Raw genomic sequence first — 18,001 nt, forward strand, 5'->3', positions numbered from 1 at the left:
CATTTATCTGTCTTTCTCACCCAACTAGAGAGTAAATTCAATGTGGGCAGGGATTATGTTCGCTAATTCGATCTGGCTCTTCCGAGGGTTTAGCACAGCGCTCTGCGTATATAGGTGCGAAATTAATGCTGCTGATTAAGGGTGATAGATTTACCTCCCTATTTTTCACCTCCCCACGTCTAACCTCCACACTTGCCAACTGCCCCTTCAGCCCCTCTGTGACTCCTAAACAAGTAACTTATCTTTTGTTAACTCCTTGTTTCTGTCATTTATCTGTCTTTCTCACCCAACTAGAGGGTAAATTCTATGTGGGCAGGGATTATGTTCGCTAATTCTATCTGGCTCTTCCAAGGGCTTAGCACAGCGCTCTGCTTATATAGATGCGAAATTAATGCTGTTGATTAAGGGTGATAGGTTTGCCTCCCTATTTTTTAGAGAGGGAAACAGACTCAGAGAAAGGTCCCAGTGGAAAAAAACACAGAACTGGGAGTCAGGGGATCTGGCTAATCCCAGCTCCACCCCCTGGGAGGTGTGGGACCTTGGCAGAATCACTGTTCTGTGCCTCAGTTTCCTCATCCATAGAATGGAGATTAAATAGAAGTTATCCTTCCCTCTTGTTCAGTCATATTTATTAAGCACTTATTATGGGCAGAGTACTGTACTAAGCGTTTGGGAGAGTATGCTGCAACAATAAACAGACACATTCCCCGCCCAGCCTTAGACTGTGAGCCCCTTGTGGAGCAGGGACATCTGCCTGATCTGATTGTCTTTTTGTATCCGCCTCAGCCAACTATTAACACAGTATTGGCATAAAATTAGCACTTAACAAATACCGTTCCGTTACTATTATTATTATTATAGGCTAAGGCACTTGTCCAAATCATACTGCAGGCCAGGGCAGAAGAGGGACTAAAACCCCAACCTAATTAATGCTCCTTCTGGTATATCCTGTGGTCTTCATACAGAGCCAGAGGAAGCTGGGTGCCCCCCAAAACCACAGTTCATCCCCTTTCCCTTGATACTCCTGGGCTATTTTTAGCTCAGAAGTAACCACACCAGAGGTAATAAAAGAGGCCTTCCCAGACTGAGCCCCCTTTTTCCTCTCCCCCTCCCCATCCCCCCCCACCCTACCTCCTTCCCCTCCCCACAGCACCTGTATGTATGCTTGTACAGATTTATTATTCTGTTTATTTTACTTGCACCTATTTACTATTCTATTTATTTTGTTAATGATGTGCATTTAGCTTTAATTCTATTTGTTCTGACGACTTGACACTTGTCCACATGTTTTGTTTTGTTGTCTGTCTCCCCATTCTAGACTGTGAGCCTGTTGTTGGGTAGGGACCGTCTCTATATGTTGGCAACTTGTACTTCCCAAGCGCTTAGTACAGTGCTCTGCACACAATAGCAACTTGTACTTCCCAAGCGCTTAGTACAGTGCTCTGCACACAGTAAGCGCTCAATAAATATGGTTGAATGAATGAATGAATGAAACATTGTGGGGGGGCGGGGGTACAGTACCGTAGACTCTAGTGGTCCCCTTAACTCCCCTATGGGGGCAGATTGGGCCCTAAAACATCTTTGAATCTCCAGCGTTTTCACTTGGATGGTTCTCCTGCCCCTGGGGTGCGGCAGTGGAGGTCCCAAAAACAGCGGGAGCACAGACCACTTCTATACCTGCTGCTTCCACTTCCTCTCCTCAAATTCTCTCCTTGACCCTTTCCAGTCTGGCTTCTGCCCCCTTCAATCCACGGAAATTTCCCTCTCAAAGGTCAACAGTGATCCCCTTCCTGCCAAATCCAACGGCCTCTACTCCATCCCAATCCTCCCGTACCTCTCAGCTGCCTTTGACACTGTGGACCACCCCCTTCTCCTGGAAACATCATCCAACCTTGGCTTCCCTGACACTGTCCTCTCTTGGCTCTCCTCTTATCTCTCTGGCTGCTTTTTCTTGCTGGTTCCCCCTCTGCCTCCCACCCTCTAACTGTGGGGGTCCCTCAAGGCTCAGTTTTGGGGCCCCTTCTATTCTTCATCTACACCCACTCCCTTGGAGAACTCACGTATCATTATATGGTACTCTCCCAAGCACTTGGTACAGTGCTTTGCACACAGTAAGGGCTCAATAAATACGATTGAATGAGTGAATTCACCCCTTCAGCTTCAGCAACCGTCTCTGTGCGGTCAATTCCCAAACCTACCTCTCCAACCCCTACCACTCTCCTTCACACTTCCTCCGGCCTTCGTGACATCTCCACTTGGATGTCCTGCCAACACCTCAAACTTAACAGGTCCAAAAGAGAACTCCTTATCTTCCCACCCAAACCCTGTCCTACCCAAGATTTTCCCCATCACTGTAGACAACACCACTATCCTCCTGATCGTCACAAGCCTTAGGATGATCTTCAACTCATCTCTCTCATTCAACTCACGTATTCAATCTGTCACCAAATCCCGTCGGTTCAACCTTCACAACATCACTAAAATCCACCCTTTCCTCCCAATCTGAACTGCTATTAGGCTGATAATAATGACGGCATTTATTAAGCGCTTACTATGTGCGAAGCACTGTTTCTAAGCGCTGGGGAGGTTACAAGGTGAGCAGGTTGTCCCACGGGGGGCTCATGGTCTTAATCCCCGTTTTACAGATGAGGTAGCTGAGGCCCAGAGAAGTTAAGTGACTTGCCCAAAGTGATCCAAACACTTATCCTATAATCCATCACCCTTCTCACTGACCTTCCTGCCTCCTGTCTCTCCCCACTCCAGTCCTTACATCACTCTGCTAGCTGGATCGTTTTTCCGAAAAAACATGCGCTTCACGTCTCCCCTCTCCTCAAAAACCTCCAGTGGTTACCCATCCACCTCCGCATCTGACAGAAATGCCTTACCATCAGCTTTAAAGTGTTCAATCAGCTCGCCCCTTCCTATCTTTCCTCCGCTGATTTTTCTACTATAATTCAGCCCACACGTCTCGCCCCTGCAATGCCAATTTACTCACTGTGCCTTAATCTCATCTTTCTGGTCGTCAGCTTGACCACCTCCCCACTCTGGTCTGGGGCTCCCTTCTTCATCATCATCATCAATCGTATTTATTGAGCGCTTACTATGTGCAGAGCACTGTACTAAGCGCTTGGGAAGTACAAATTGGCAACATATACAGTCCCTACCCAACAGATTCAACAGGCCTCCACTCTCCCCACCTTCAAAGCCTATGAAAAGCACATCTCCTCCCAGAGGGCTTCCCCGACTAAACCCTCATTTCCCCTATTCCCTCTCCCCTCTGCGTCACCTATGCACATGGATTCACCTCTATACTTGGATCTGTATTTAAATGCTTGATATTCCCCCCCACCCTCAGCCCTGCAGCACTTAAATACATATCCATCATTCGTTTTGCCTCATCTCCCCCTCTAGACTATTAGCTCCTGGTGGACAGAGGACAGGTCTACCAACTGCATTGCACTGTACTCTCCCAAGCGCTTAGTACAGTGCCTCTGCACATAGTAGGGGCTCAGTCGATACCGTTGGGTGACCGATTGTTTGAACTCCTCCCCTCCCACTTTAGCTTCTGGTCTGCCTTCTCCCCTAGACCGGAGCCCACTGTTGGGTAGGGACCGTCTCTATATGTTGCCAACCTGTACTTCCCAAGCGCTTAGTACAGTGCTCTGCACACAGTAAGCGCTCAATAAATACGATTGAATGAATGAATGAACTCATTGTGGGCAGGGAATGTGTCTGTTTATTGTTATAGTGTACTCTCCCAAGCGCTTAGTACAGTGCTCTGCACACGGTAAGTGCTCAATTAATAGAATTGAATGAATGAATGAATGAATGGCAAGGGGAAGGTTGGACTAAGTTCAAGAGACCCTGTGCTTCCAACTCTGGGATTCTCCGTCTGCCTTTCTGGAACATATTCTTCCCGGAGTGGGCTGGGCTCGGACAACTTCTTAGGGAAATAATGGATAGGAGGGAGGAATGGCTTGAGGATGATTGTATTACAAGCTTACATTGTGCCAAGCCGTACGCTAAGCACTGGGGTAGATGCAAGATAGTCAGCTCATTCATAACAGTCAGTCGATTGCATTTATTGAGTGTTTACTGTGTGCCGAGCACCGTACTGAGCACTGCAATATAACGGGTGCATTCCCTGCCCACAACGAGCTTACAGTTAATATAAAGAAATTAATGACAGATATGTTACATCAGTGCTGTGGGACTTGGAGGGGGGATGAATAAAGGGAGCAAGTCAGGGCAACGCAGAAGGGAGTGGGAGAAGAGGACAGGAGGGTTCAAAAGGTTCATTGTCCCTGTTCTACATGAGAGTTACTGTCAAAGAGGGAGGGAGAACAGGCATTTTGTTCCTGTTTCACACATGAGGAAACTGAGGCACAGAGAACATAACTGACTTGCCCAAGGTCATACAGAGAAACAGCGTGGCCTCGTGGAAAGAGCACAGGCCTAAGAGGCAGAGAACCTGGGTTCTAATCCTCTTCCTCCCTTCAAGGCCCTACTGAGAGCTCACCTCCTCCAGGAGGCCTTCCCAGACTGAGCCCCTTCCTTCCTCTCCCCCTCGTCCCCCTCTCCATCCCCCCATCTTACCTCCTTCCCTTCCCCACAGCACCTGTATATATGTTTGTACATATTTATTACTCTATTTATTTTACTCATACATATCTATTCTATTTATTTTATTTTGTTAGTATGTTTGGTTTTGTTCTCTGTCTCCCCCTTTTAGACTGTGAGCCCACTGTTGGGTAGGGACTGTCTCTATATGTTGCCAACTTGGACCTCCCAAGCGCTTAGTACAGTGCTCTGCACACAGTAAGCACTCAATAAATACGATTGATGATGATAATCCTGGCTCTGCCACTTGTCTGCTAGGTGACCTTGGGCAAGTCACTTCACTTCTGCATGCTTCAGTTTCTTCAGCTGGAAAACGGGGATTCCTACTTAGCTGCATATGGACAGGGACTGTGTCCATCCTGATGATCTTGTATCTGCCCCAGTGCTTGGCACAAGGTAAGCACTGAACAAATACCACTAAAAAAAAATGTGGCAGAGCTAAGGCTGACTGGTCTGACTCTTACTGACACAACGAAAACGTTCCGGACATATGCCTCTGTCCCCCTTTAGACGGTAAGCTCGTTGTGGGCAGGGAAAGGGTCTACCAACTCTGTCATATTGTACTCTCTCAAGCACTTAGTACAGTGCTCTGCACGCCGTAAGTACTCACTAAATATCATTGAGGCTGATGATGATGCAGGAAAGCAGCACATGGATAAAAAGGCACAAAAACTGCACCTCTAAATCTCCGTTCCAATAAATAGAATTTGATTACACTTTTAAGCGCTTTATTTTCTGCAAAAATGCCGATTTAAATGTACCTGGTCTCCTAATGATGGATGGCCTATATTGGAGCCCTACCCCCTTCCCCTCCCCATAACACTTGTATAGATTTGTACAGATTTATTACTGTATTCATTTTACTTGTACATATTTACTATTCTATTTATTTTGCTAATGATGGGCATAGAGCTTTAATTCTATTTGTTCTGACGATCTGGACACCTGTCTCCGTGTTTTGTTTTGTTGTCTGCCTCCCCCTTCTAGACCGTGAGCCCGTTGTTGGGTAGGGACCGTCTCTATATGTCGCTGACTTGTGCTTCCCAAGCGCTTAGTACAGTGCTCTGCACACAGTAAGCGCTCAATAAATACGATTGAATGAAGGAATGAAAGAAAGTCTGACTCTTCCTCCCTGCTATTCATCCAGGGAGTAGGGGCCTGATTAAGTCTCGCTGAGTGTCTGTCAGGACTTTAATTGGGACCTACTGCTCCTAATCCATCAGTCAAGCTATTGAGCTCTTACTGTGTGCAGTGCACTGTACTAAGCGCTTGAAAGAGAACAATACAGCGCTTAGAACAGTGCTTTGCATATAGTAAGCGCTTAATAAATGCCATCATTATTATTATTATTACAGTGGAGTTGGTAGACACATTTTAGCGCTTAGAACAGTGCTTGGCACAAGTAAGCGCTTAATAAATGCCATCATTATTATTATTATTATTACAGTGGAGTTGGTAGACACATTCCAGCGCTTAGAACAGTGCTTGGCACATAGTAAGCGCTTAATAAATGCTATCATTATTATTATTATTACAGTGGAGTTGGTAGACACATTCCAGCGCTTAGAACAGTGCTTGGCACATAGTAAGTGCTTAACAACTGCCATCATTATTATTATTATTATTACAGTGGAGTTGGTAGACACATTCCAGCGCTTAGAACAGTGCTTGGCACATAGTAAGCGCTTAATAAATGCCATCATTATTATTATTATTACAGTGGAGTTAGTAGACACATTCCAGTGCTTAGAACAGTGCTTGGCACATAGTAAGTGCGTAATAAATGCCATCATTATTATTATTATTACAGTGGAGTTGGTAGACACATTCCAGCGCTTAGAACAGTGCTTGGCACATAGTAAGTGCTTAACAACTGCCATCATTATTATTATTATTATTACAGTGGAGTTGGTAGACACATTCCAGCGCTTAGAACAGTGCTTGGCACATAGTAAGCACTTAATAAATGCCATCATTATTATTATTATTACAGTGGAGTTAGTAGACACATTCCAGCGCTTAGAACAGTGCTTTGCACATAGTAAGCGCTTAATAAATGCCATCATTATTATTATTATTACAGTGGAGTTGGTAGACACATTCCAGCGCTTAGAACAGTGCTTGGCACATAGTAAGCGCTTAATAAATGCCATCATTATTATTATTATTATTATAGTGGAGTTGGTAGACACATTCCGGCGCTTAGAACAGTGCTTGGCACATAGTAAGCGCTTAATAAATGCCATCATTATTATTATTATTACAGTGGAGTTAGTAGACACATTCCAGCGCTTAGAACAGTGCTTGGCACATAGTAAGCGCTTAACAAATGCCATCATTATTATTATTATTATTATTACAGTGGAGTTGATAGACACATTCCAGCGCTTAGAACAGTGCTTGGCACATAGTAAGCGCTTAATAAATGCTATCATTATTATTATTATTACAGTGGAGTTGGTAGACACATTCCAGCGCTTAGAACAGTGCTTGGCACATAGTAAGCACTTAATAAATGCCATCATTATTATTATTATTACAGTGGAGTTGGTAGACACATTCCAGCGCTTAGAACAGTGCTTGGCACATAGTAAGCGCTTAATAAATGCCATCATTATTATTATTATTCTAACAGTGGAGTTAGCAGACACATTCCAGCGCTTAGAACAGTGCTTGGCACATAGTAAGCGCTTAATAAATGCCATTATTATTATTATTATTACAGTGGAGTTAGTAGACACATTCCAGCGCTTAGAACAGTGCTTGGCACATAGTAAGTGCTTAATAAATGCCATCATTATTATTATTATTACAGTGGAGTTGGTAGACACATTCCAGCGCTTAGAACAGTGCTTGGCACATAGTAAGTGCTTAACAAATGCCATCATTATTATTATTATTATTACAGTGGAGTTGGTAGACACATTTCGGCGCTTAGAACAGTGCTTGGCACATAGTAAGCGCTTAATAAATGTCATCATTATTATTATTATTACAGTGGAGTTAGTAGACACATTCCAGCGCTTAGAACAGTGCTTGGCACATAGTAAGCGCTTAATAAATGCCATTATTATTATTATTATTATGATAGTGGAGTTGGTAGACACATTCCGGCGCTTAGAACAGTGCTTGGCACATAGTAAGCGCTTAATAAATGCCATCATTATTATTATTATTACAGTGGAGTTAGTAGACACATTCCAGCGCTTAGAACAGTGCTTGGCACATAGTAAGCGCTTAACAAATGCCATCATTATTATTATTATTATTATTACAGTGGAGTTGATAGACACATTCCAGCGCTTAGAACAGTGCTTGGCACATAGTAAGTGCTTAACAAATGCCATCATTATTATTATTATTATTACAGTGGAGTTAGTAGACACATTCCAGCACTTAGAACAGTGCTTGGCACATAGTAAGCACTTAATAAATGCCATCATTATTATTATTATTATTATGATAGTGGAGTTGGTAGACACATTCCGGCGCTTAGAACAGTGCTTGGCACATAGTAAGCGCTTAATAAATGCCATCATTATTATTATTATTACAGTGGAGTTAGTAGACACATTCCAGCGCTTAGAACAGTGCTTGGCACATAGTAAGCGCTTAACAAATGCCATCATTATTATTATTATTATTACAGTGGAGTTGATAGACACATTCCAGCGCTTAGAACAGTGCTTGGCACATAGTAAGCGCTTAACAAATGCCATCATTATTATTATTATTATTACAGTGGAGTTGGTAGACACATTCCAGCACTTAGAACAGTGCTTGGCACATAGTAAGCGCTTAATAAATGCCATCATTATTATTATTATTACAGTGGAGTTAGTAGACACATTCCAGCGCTTAGAACAGTGCTTGGCACATAGTAAGCGCTTAATAAATACCATCATTATTATTCCCTGCTCAGAGGAGCTTACAGTCTACAGGAGATCAACAATCTAATGTCACAGATAGAGGAAATGCAGAGTGTAAGGCTAGAGATATATGAGACGTGGCTAGAGCCCAGGGCCTGGGCATCAGAAGGACCTGCGTTCTAATGCGTCTGTTATATCAATCAATCAATCAATCAATCAATCAATCGTATTTATTGAGCGCTTACTGTGTGCAGAGCACTGTACTAAGCGCTTGGGAAGTCCAAGTTGGAAACATATAAAGTCCCTACCCAACAGTGGGCTCACAGTGTAAAACACAGTCTAAAATCGCCATACTGTACTCTCCCAAGCACTTAGTACAGTGCTCTGCACACGGTAAGCAGCAAGGTGTATTAATAATAATAATAATATTGGCATTCATTAATCGCTTACTATGTGCAAAGCACTGTTCTAAGCGCTGGGGAGCTTACAAGATGAGCAGGTTGTCCCACGGGGGGGCTCACAGTCTTAATCCCCATTTTACAGATGAGGGAACCAAGGCCCAGAAAAGTGAAGTAACTTGCCCAAAGTCCCACAGCTGACGAGTGGCGGAGCCGGGATTTGAACCCATGACCTCTGACTCCAAAGCCCGGGCTCTTTCCACTGAGCCACGCTGCTTCTCAAAGCAGCCTAGCGTACTGGATAGAGCACAGGCCCGGGGAATCAGAAGGACCTGGGTTCTAATCTCGGCTCTGCTGCTTGTCTTCTGTGTGACCTTGGGCAAGTCCCAAGCGCTTAGTACAGTGCTCTGCACACAATAAGACCTTGGGCAAGTCACTTAACTTCTCTGAGCCTCAGTTACCTCATCTGTAAAAATGGGGATTAAGGCTGTGAGCCCCACGTGGGACAACTTGATCACATTGTATCCCCCCCAGCGCTTAGAACAGTGCTTTGCACATAGTAAGCGCTAACAAATGCCATTATTATTATTATTATTATTATTATTTAATTTCTCAGTGCCACAGTTACCTCATCTGTAAAATGGAGGTTTAGACTGTGAGCCCCTTGTGGGACTTGGGCTGTGTCCAGCCTGATAGATTTGTTTCTACCCCAATGCTTAGTACAGTGCCTGGCACATAGTAAGTGCTTAACAAATACCATTAAAAAATGTACACAAGTACTCTGAGTTTGGGGTGGGATGAGAATCGAAAAATTTTGGGGGGTCCGGACCCAAAGGCACGGACAACACAGAAAGGAGGGCAGCTAGGGTGGGGAAATGAGGGCTTAGTCAGGGAAGGCCTCTCGGAGGAGATGTGATTTTAGGAGGGCTTTGACAGCGGTAGAGTGGTGGTCTTTTGGATAAGAAGGGGGAAGGAGTTCCACACCAGAGGGATAATAATAATAATAATAATAATGTTGGTATTTGTGCAAGGCACTGTTCTAAGCGCTGGGGTAGATACAAGGTAATCAGGTTGTCCCATGTGGGACTCACAGTCTTCATCCCCATTTTACAGATGAGGGAACTGACGCCCAGAGAAGTGAAGTGACTTGCCCAAAGTCGCACAGCTGACAAGTGGCAGAGCCGGGATTTGAACCCACGACCTCTGACTCCAAAGCCCGTGCCCTTTCCACTGAGCCACGCTGCTTCAGCGTGCTTAAGGGGCAGGTGGTGAGACAGACACCGCTGTCTATCTGTCAGTCCGGTGCTCTGCACGAAGTAAGCGCTCAATAAATACGATTGATTGAATGAATGAGACAGAGGACATTGAGGTTCATCATCATTCAATCAATCAATCAATCAATCAATCGTATTTATTGAGTGCTTACTATGTGCAGAGCACTGTACTAAGCGCTTGGGAAGTACAAATTGGCAACACATAGAGACAGTCCCTACTCAACAGTGGGCTCACAGTCTAAAAGGGGGATACCAACAAAATAAAATAAATAGGATAGAAATGTACAAGTAAAATAAATAAATAAATAGAATAATAATCATCAATCGTATTTATTGAGTGCTTACTATGTGCAGAGCACTGTACTAAGCGCTTGGGAAGTACAAATTGGCAACATATAGAGACAGTCCCTACCCAACAGTGGGCTCACAGTCTAAAAGGGGGAGGTTCAGTGAATAGGTCGGAATTAGGAATAGGTCGCCAAGCTAGCTCTCTTCCTCCCTTCAAGGCCCTGCTGAGAGCTCACCTCCTCCAGGAGGCCTTCCCAGACTGAGCCCCTTCTTTCCTCTCCCCCTCGTCCCCCTCTCCATCCCCCCGTCTTACCTCCTTCCCTTCCCCACAGCACCTGTATATATGTATATATGGTTGTACATATTTATTTATTACTCTATTTATTTATTTATTTATTTATTTTACTTGTACATTTCTATCCTACTTATTTTATTTTGTTGGTATGTTTGGTTCTGTTCTCTGTCTCCCCCTTTTAGACTGTGAGCCCACTGTTGGGTAGGGACTGTCTCTATGTGATGCCAATTTGTACTTCCCAAGCACTTGGTACAGTGCTCTGCACATAGTAAGCGCTCAATAAATACGATTGATTGATGGAATTAGTGGAGCGAAGAGTGTGGGTCGGGTTGTAGTGAGAGAGCAGTGAGGAAAGGTAAGAGGAGGTGAACTGATTGAGCGCCTGAAAACCAACGATAAAGAATTTCTGTGGGAAAGGGTGGTGGGTGGCCCGAGGTTTGGAAGGAGTGGGATGGCAGAGGTTGGGTTTCAGCCACGTCGGCTGTTGGCTTGTCTCTTGAGGAGGGCCCTGGACGTCAGAGAGGGGCTAGGGGAAGCTCACGATGATCCTAAGAAACTGAAAATCCAACAACCGAGGCAGCTCCGGCTTCCCACCGAATGAGGATGGGGAGGGTGGGCCATCTATCTCTTGTAAGAAGCCCCTCGCCCTGCTCCCAGCCCAGTGCCAACGACCGCTATTGCTCCCGCCTGGATTTGACTTTCCTGCGGGCCCCCAGGAGCGCCCACAATCGCAAACATGTGCCCACATGCACGCACGGAGTCGTGACCCCTGCCAGTCCCCGCCCAGAGCCCCTTCCCCCGTCGCCACCGAGGGCATCCCAGGCCCGTGGCCCCCGGGAGTCACTCGTCAGTTGTGTGGCTTCGGGCAAGTCACTTAACTTCTCTGTGCCTCATCCGTAAAATGGGGATTAAGACTGTGAGCCCCCCGTCAGACAACTTGTAACCTCCCCAGCGCTTGGAGCAGTGCTTTGCACATAGTAAGCGCTTAATAAATGCCATTATTATTATTATTGTACTTCCCAAGCGCTTAGTCCAGTGCTCTGCACACAGTAAGCGCTCAATAAATACGATTGAATGAATGAATGAATGAGTCACCGGGCAAGAGCGGGCTCCTGGCGGTGATGGGCGCAGCCTCGGCCTAATGATGTTACATCCCTGACGGGGATTTGGGGGGGGTGTTTGACCTCATAACTGTCAACCCTTCCCTCCAGAAAACCGGCCCCGCTGGGCCCGGCGGAGAGGCGGAGGCGAAAGCTGGTAAAATGCCCGCTCTCGTGTGCCCTCCCCCCGGCTCTGTCACTGCCAAGCTGGGCTTCATCCGTCGTCTCTGCCCGCTGGGTCTGTGCCCTGCCACAGGGGAGCCCGCCATGTCGCTTCCATCCAGCCCCCAGGAGGTCAGTCAATCAATCAATCAATCAATCGTATTTATTGAGCGCTTACTGTGTGCAGAGCGCTGTACTAAGCTCTTGGGAAGTACAAGTCGGCAATATATAGAGACAGTCCCGACCTAACAGTGGGCTCACAGTCTAAAAGGGGGAGACGGAGAACAAAACCAAACATACTAACAAAATAAAATAAATAGAATAGATACGTATGAGTAAAATAAATAAATAGAGTAATAAATATGTACAAACATATATACAGGTGCTGTGGGGAAGGGAAGGAGGTAAGATGGGGGGATGGAGAGGGGGACGAGGGGGAGAGGAAGGAAGGGGCTCAGTCTGGGAAGGCCTGGGCCGCCCGTGGTCTGGGGCTCACTTCTCTTGGGGGAGGCAGACTATCAAGCCTGGGCGTCAGAGCCAGGGGTGAGGACACTTTGTCAGAGAGGCTGGAGATTCGTCCTAAAGGGAAAGGGCAGAGGAGAAAGGATCATTCAGCCTGGGAAAGCCTTTAAAACCTCATTCCAATTCATTCGTATTTATTGAGTTATGGAGGCCTTTATTATTTATTATTTATGGAGGCCTTCCCAGACTGAGCCCCTTCCTTCCTCTCCCCCTCGTCCCCCTCTCCATCCCCCCCATCTTACCTCCTTCCCTTCCCCACAGCACCTGTATATATGTATATATGTTTGTACATATTTACTACTCCATTTATTTTACTTGTACATATCTATTCTATTTATTTTATTTTGTTCATATGTTTGGTTTTGTTCTCTGTCTCCCCCTTTCAGACTGTGAGCCCACTGTTGGGTAGGGACTGTCTCTATATGTTGCCAATTTGTACTTCCCAAGCGCTTAGTACGGTGCTCTGCACATAGTAAGCGCTCAATAAATACGATTGATGATGATGATGATGATTGAGTGCTTACTGGGTGCAGAGCACTGTACTAAGCTCTTGGAAAGTACTTAGAACAGTGGTTGGCACATAGTAAGCGCTTAACAAATACCATTATTACAATACAGCAATAGAAAGAGACGGTCCCCGTCCACACCAAGCTTATTAAAGGCACATCTCCTCCAAGAGGCCTTCCCTGACTAAGCCCTCTTTCCCTCTTCTCCCACTCCCTTCTGCATCACCCTGACCTGTTCCCGTTATTCATTCCCCCTCCCAGCCCCACAGCACTTATGTCCATAGCACCATAAAATAATGACTAGATTGCAGGCCTGGGAGCCAGAAGGTCATGGGTTCTAATCCCAGCTCTGCCACTTGTCTGCTGTGAGACCACGGGCAAGTCGCTTCACTTCTCTGGGTCTCGGTGACTTCATCTGGAAAATGGGGATTGAGACTGTGAGCCCCACGTGGGACAAGGACTGTGTCTAACACAATTTGCTTATATCCACCCCAGCCCTTAGTTAGTACAGTGCCTGGTGCATAGTAAAAGTGTAATGAATGCCACAGTTATTATTATTTATTATTATTATTATTATTATTCTGCTGCTTTCCCCCACATCCCCACCCCACTTCTTCCCTCCTGCTCTCTACCTTTTCCCCACTGCCTCCAATTCCTTCGTTTCTTCATCCTGGGTTCCAATCTGATATCAGAGGAGTTCTGTCCCTGTGGCTTCCCCTGGTTTGCCTCAATCAATCAATCAATCAATCAATCGTATTTATTGAGCGCTTACTGTGTGCAGAGCACTGTACTAAGCGCTTGGGAAGTACAAGTTGGCAACATATAGAGACGGTCCCGACCCAACAGTGGGCTCACAGTCTAGAAGGGGGAGACAGAGACAAAACAAAACATATTAACAAAATAAAATAAATAGGATAGATATGTACAAGTAAAATAAATAGAGTAATAAATATGTACAAACATATATACATATATACAGGTGCTGTGGGGAAGGGAAGGAGGTAAGGCGGAGGGGATGGAGAGGGGAAGAGGAAGGAGGGGCCTCAGCCTCTGGGGCAGCCCCCCGGGCATCACTGAGAGTTCTCCCCTCTCCAATCAATCAATTGTATTTATTGAGCACTTTCTGTGTGCAAAGCACTGTACTAAGTGTCTGGGAGAGTACAATGTTACAGGGCCGATAGACACGTTCCCTGCCCCACGACAAGGTGCACCCTTCCCATCGGTGACCTCGCTCCGTGCCCTCTCCCGTCTACCCGCGGGAGTGATGCCTCAGTCTGGGGGCCGGCCCTGGGAATCATCATCAATCGCATTTATTGAGCGCTTACTGTGTGCAGAGCACTTGTACTAAGCGCTTGGGAAGTACAAGTCGGCAACATAATGGAATGTTGGGAAAGCCTGGGATGTTGGGAGGGGAGGGTGTCTCTGGTCCTGAGACCCGAGGGGGCTGAGGGCCCTCCTCTGCCGTGGGGCTTTTCATGGGTACAGAAGGCCTTATCCCCATGAAAATGAGTCAGGTATCGATTTTTTAATGACCTGACTCAAGCCCTCAGTTGTGAAAGGACTGGCCAAAAATAGCTTTTCCCCTGTGGAGGGGCTGGCCAAGGCCCAGGGCCAAGGCCTCTCCCTTGGGCCGCAGTAGCTACTTAGGAAGGATGTGGAGAGGGGTTGGAGGGAGAGGGTCTCTGCCCCTCGGAGCTGTGAAGCGGGGGATAGGCTCGGGATCCGTGGCCTGAGGTGAGGAAACTGGGCTCTGAGAGCTGCTCCATTTCTTACCCATTAATTAATTAATTCGTTCATTCATTCAATCGTATTTATTGAGTCCTGACTGTGTGCAGAGCGCTGCAGTGAACAGACACATTCCCTGCCCACAAAGAGCTCTGACTGACCATCACTCTCCCCTCCTCAAAGCCTTATTCATTCAATCGTATTATTCATTCATTCATTCATTCAATCGTATTTATTGAGCGCTTACTGTGTGCAGAGCACTGTACTAAGCGCTTGGGTAATACAAGTTGGTGACATATAGAGAAGGTCCCTACCCAACAACAGGCTCACAGTCTATAAACGGGCTCACGGATGACCCCTAGGTACCCTGGCCATTTAAACGGGGGAAGGGAAAGAATAACAATAATAATAATAATTGTGGTATTTGTTATTCATTCATTCAATCGTATTTATTGAGCGCTTCCTGTGCGCGGAGCACCGTACTAAGCGCTTGGGAAGTACAAGTTGGCAACATATAGAGACGGTCCCTGCCCAACAACGGGCTCACAGTCTAGAAGGTATATCTCCTCCAAGAAGCCTTCCCTCACTAAGCCCTCTTCTCCCACTCCCTTCTGCTCCCTTTATTCATCCCCCTCCCAGCCCCACAACACTTGTGTACATATCTGTCATTTTCTTTTTATGTACGTCGGTCTTTATATATGCTTTCTCTCTATATATATATTCTTTATATTCTATTATTTATATTCTATATATATTCTTTATATATGTCGGTCCCCCCCTTTTGGCTATAAGTTCCTTGTGGTCAGGAAATGTGCCTGTTGTGTTTTTAAAGCGTACTGTCCCAACTGCTCAGTACGGTGCCCTGCACAGAGTAAGCGCTCAATAAATATTGACTGACTGACTTGCCTGACTCCCGCTCCAGGCCATCTCACAGAGGACAGAAGTGGTTGAAGATAACAAGATATGTACTCTGCGCCCCAGGGAGAAGTAGGGGCTGCAAAGGGTTATTTTCCCTGTGCTGCACACTGCGTATGAGCAACTTGAAAACCTGAGGTTAGAAAGCCTGTAAGGGTCATGGAGACCAACCTCCTGCCTCCAAGAAACGGCTCCGAGCCGCTAGTCTAGGAAATAATAATAATAATAATAATGATGGCATTTGTTAAGCGCTTACTATGGGCAAAGCACTGTTCTAAGCGCTGGGGGGGATACAGTGTGATCAAGTTGTCCCACGTGGGGCTCACAGCCTTAATCCCCATTTTTACAGATGAGGTAACTGAGGCTCAGAGAAGTTAAGTGACTTGCCCAAGGTCAGACTTGTGGTGGAGCCGGGATTCGAACCCATGACCTCTGACTCCAAAGCCCGGGCTCTTTCCACTGAGCCACGCTGCCCGTGCTTTCAGCCACGCTGAAATGCGGGGAGCATCTCAGAGGGGTCCGGCCCGGGGGTCCCAGTGTCCCCAGTACATTGGCGTGGGAACCTTCCATCTGTGCCCATCCCTCGGCACCAAGTGGGCAGTTGTTCAATGCTGCCGCTACTTCTACTAGAAAGCACGGCTGCAGCGTGAGAAGCAGCGTGGCTCAGTGGAAAGAGCGCGGGCTTCGGAGTCAGAGGTCACGGGTTCAAATCCCGGCTCCGCCAATCGTCAGCGGGGTGACTTGGGGCAAGTCACTTCACTTCTCAGGGCCTCAGTTCCCTCATCTGTAAAATGGGGATTAAGAATGTGAGCCCCCTACCGGATCACTTTGTAACCTGAACAGTGCTTTGCACAAAGTAAGCGCTTAACAAATGTTATTATTATTAGTGGGAGGAACACGAGCTTGGGAGTCAGAGGACCTGGGTTCTAATCCCAACTCTGACACTTGTCTGCTTTGTGACCCTGGACAAGTCATTTCACTTCCCTGTGCCTCAATTCCCTCATCTGCAAAATGGGAATTCGATGCCTGTTCTCCCTCCCACTTAGACTATGAGCCTCATGGGGGACAAGGATTGTGTCCAACCTGATTAGCTTGTGTCTGCCCCAGCACTTTGTACAGTGCTGGGAGTATAGGAAGCACTTAACAAATACTATTATTATATTATGGTTATTATTACAGCAGTACTCAAGTGGGAGTACTCCCTTTATTCAGCCCCCTCTCAGCCCCACAGCACTTATTACATAGCTGTAATCTTATTTATTTATATTAATTTCTGTCTCCCCCTCTAGACTGTAAGCTCACTGTGAGCAGGGAGTGTGTCTGTGCTATTTTTATATTTTACTCTCCCAAGCACTTAGTACAGTGCTCTGCACATGGGAAGCGCTCAATAAATACGACTGACTGGCTGGGGTTGGGACAGGTCCCAGCAGACAGTGGGTATCTGATCCTCTTGGGCAGATCCATAGAGAGGGAGGGGAGAGGAGTAGGGGAAAGGAGGAGAGAGGCCGCAGCATCTGCCTGAATCATCCATCCATCCGATTGTATTTATTGAGCACTTCCTGTGTGCAAAGCACTGTACTAAGCGCTTGGGAGAGCCCACTTCAACAACAGACACTTTTCTTGCCCGCAGCGAGCTCGCATCAACTCCTAGTTCCCAGGGGATGTTAGGACGAGGGCAACTGAGAAGCAGCGTGGCTCAGTGGAAAGAGCCCGGGCTTTGGCGTCAGAGGTCATGGGTTCAAGTCCCGGCTCCGCCAACTGTCAGCTGGGTGACTTGGGGCAAGTCACTTCACTTCTCTGGGCCTCAGTTCCCTCATCTGTAAAACGGGGATGAAGACTGTGAGCCCCCCGTGGGACAACCTGATCACCTTGTAACCTTCTCAGGGCTTAGAACAGTGCTTTGCACATAGTAAGCGCTTAATAAATGCCATTATTATTATTATTATTATTAACTGGGTGGAGGGGAGTGGGGCCAGTGGGCACTGGGGGGTCCAAGGGACCCGTTGTGCTCTTGGTAGTGACGTGACCTCGCCTGCTCTTTTCCCAGGGGCCGTCGGTGTCCCTGTCCGCGACCCTGCACAAGTGGAGGGAATATCGGCAGCAGTGTCTCAGGCTCCTGTGGGAGACGCCGTCACCAGCCGCAGGTCAGTGGGCTCATAATCATGAGAAGCAGCGTGGCTCAGTGGAAAGAGCCCGGGCTTTGGAGTCAGAGGTCATGGGTTCAAATCCCAGCTCCGCCAACTGTCAGCTGTGTGACTTTGGGCAAGTCACTTAACTTCTCTGAGCCCCTTCCTTCCTCTCCCCCTCGTCCCCCTCTCCATCCCCCC

General features: G+C 46.6%; 1 protein-coding gene across 1 annotated transcript in view; it reads left to right on the forward strand.

Annotated features, from left to right (window-relative positions):
• GLP1R (glucagon like peptide 1 receptor) overlaps window positions 1-18,001 on the forward strand; it is an 84,026-nt gene that overhangs the window by 17,931 nt on the left and 48,094 nt on the right. Inside the window, exon 3 of the mRNA XM_038760864.1 lies at window positions 17,722-17,818. Within this exon, the coding sequence (XP_038616792.1) occupies window positions 17,722-17,818 (97 nt within the window). The remainder of the gene's footprint in view (window positions 1-17,721; window positions 17,819-18,001) is intronic.

The sequence above is a fragment of the Tachyglossus aculeatus genome, chromosome 19, assembly GCF_015852505.1.
Source record: "Tachyglossus aculeatus isolate mTacAcu1 chromosome 19, mTacAcu1.pri, whole genome shotgun sequence".
NCBI lineage: Eukaryota > Metazoa > Chordata > Mammalia > Monotremata > Tachyglossidae > Tachyglossus > Tachyglossus aculeatus.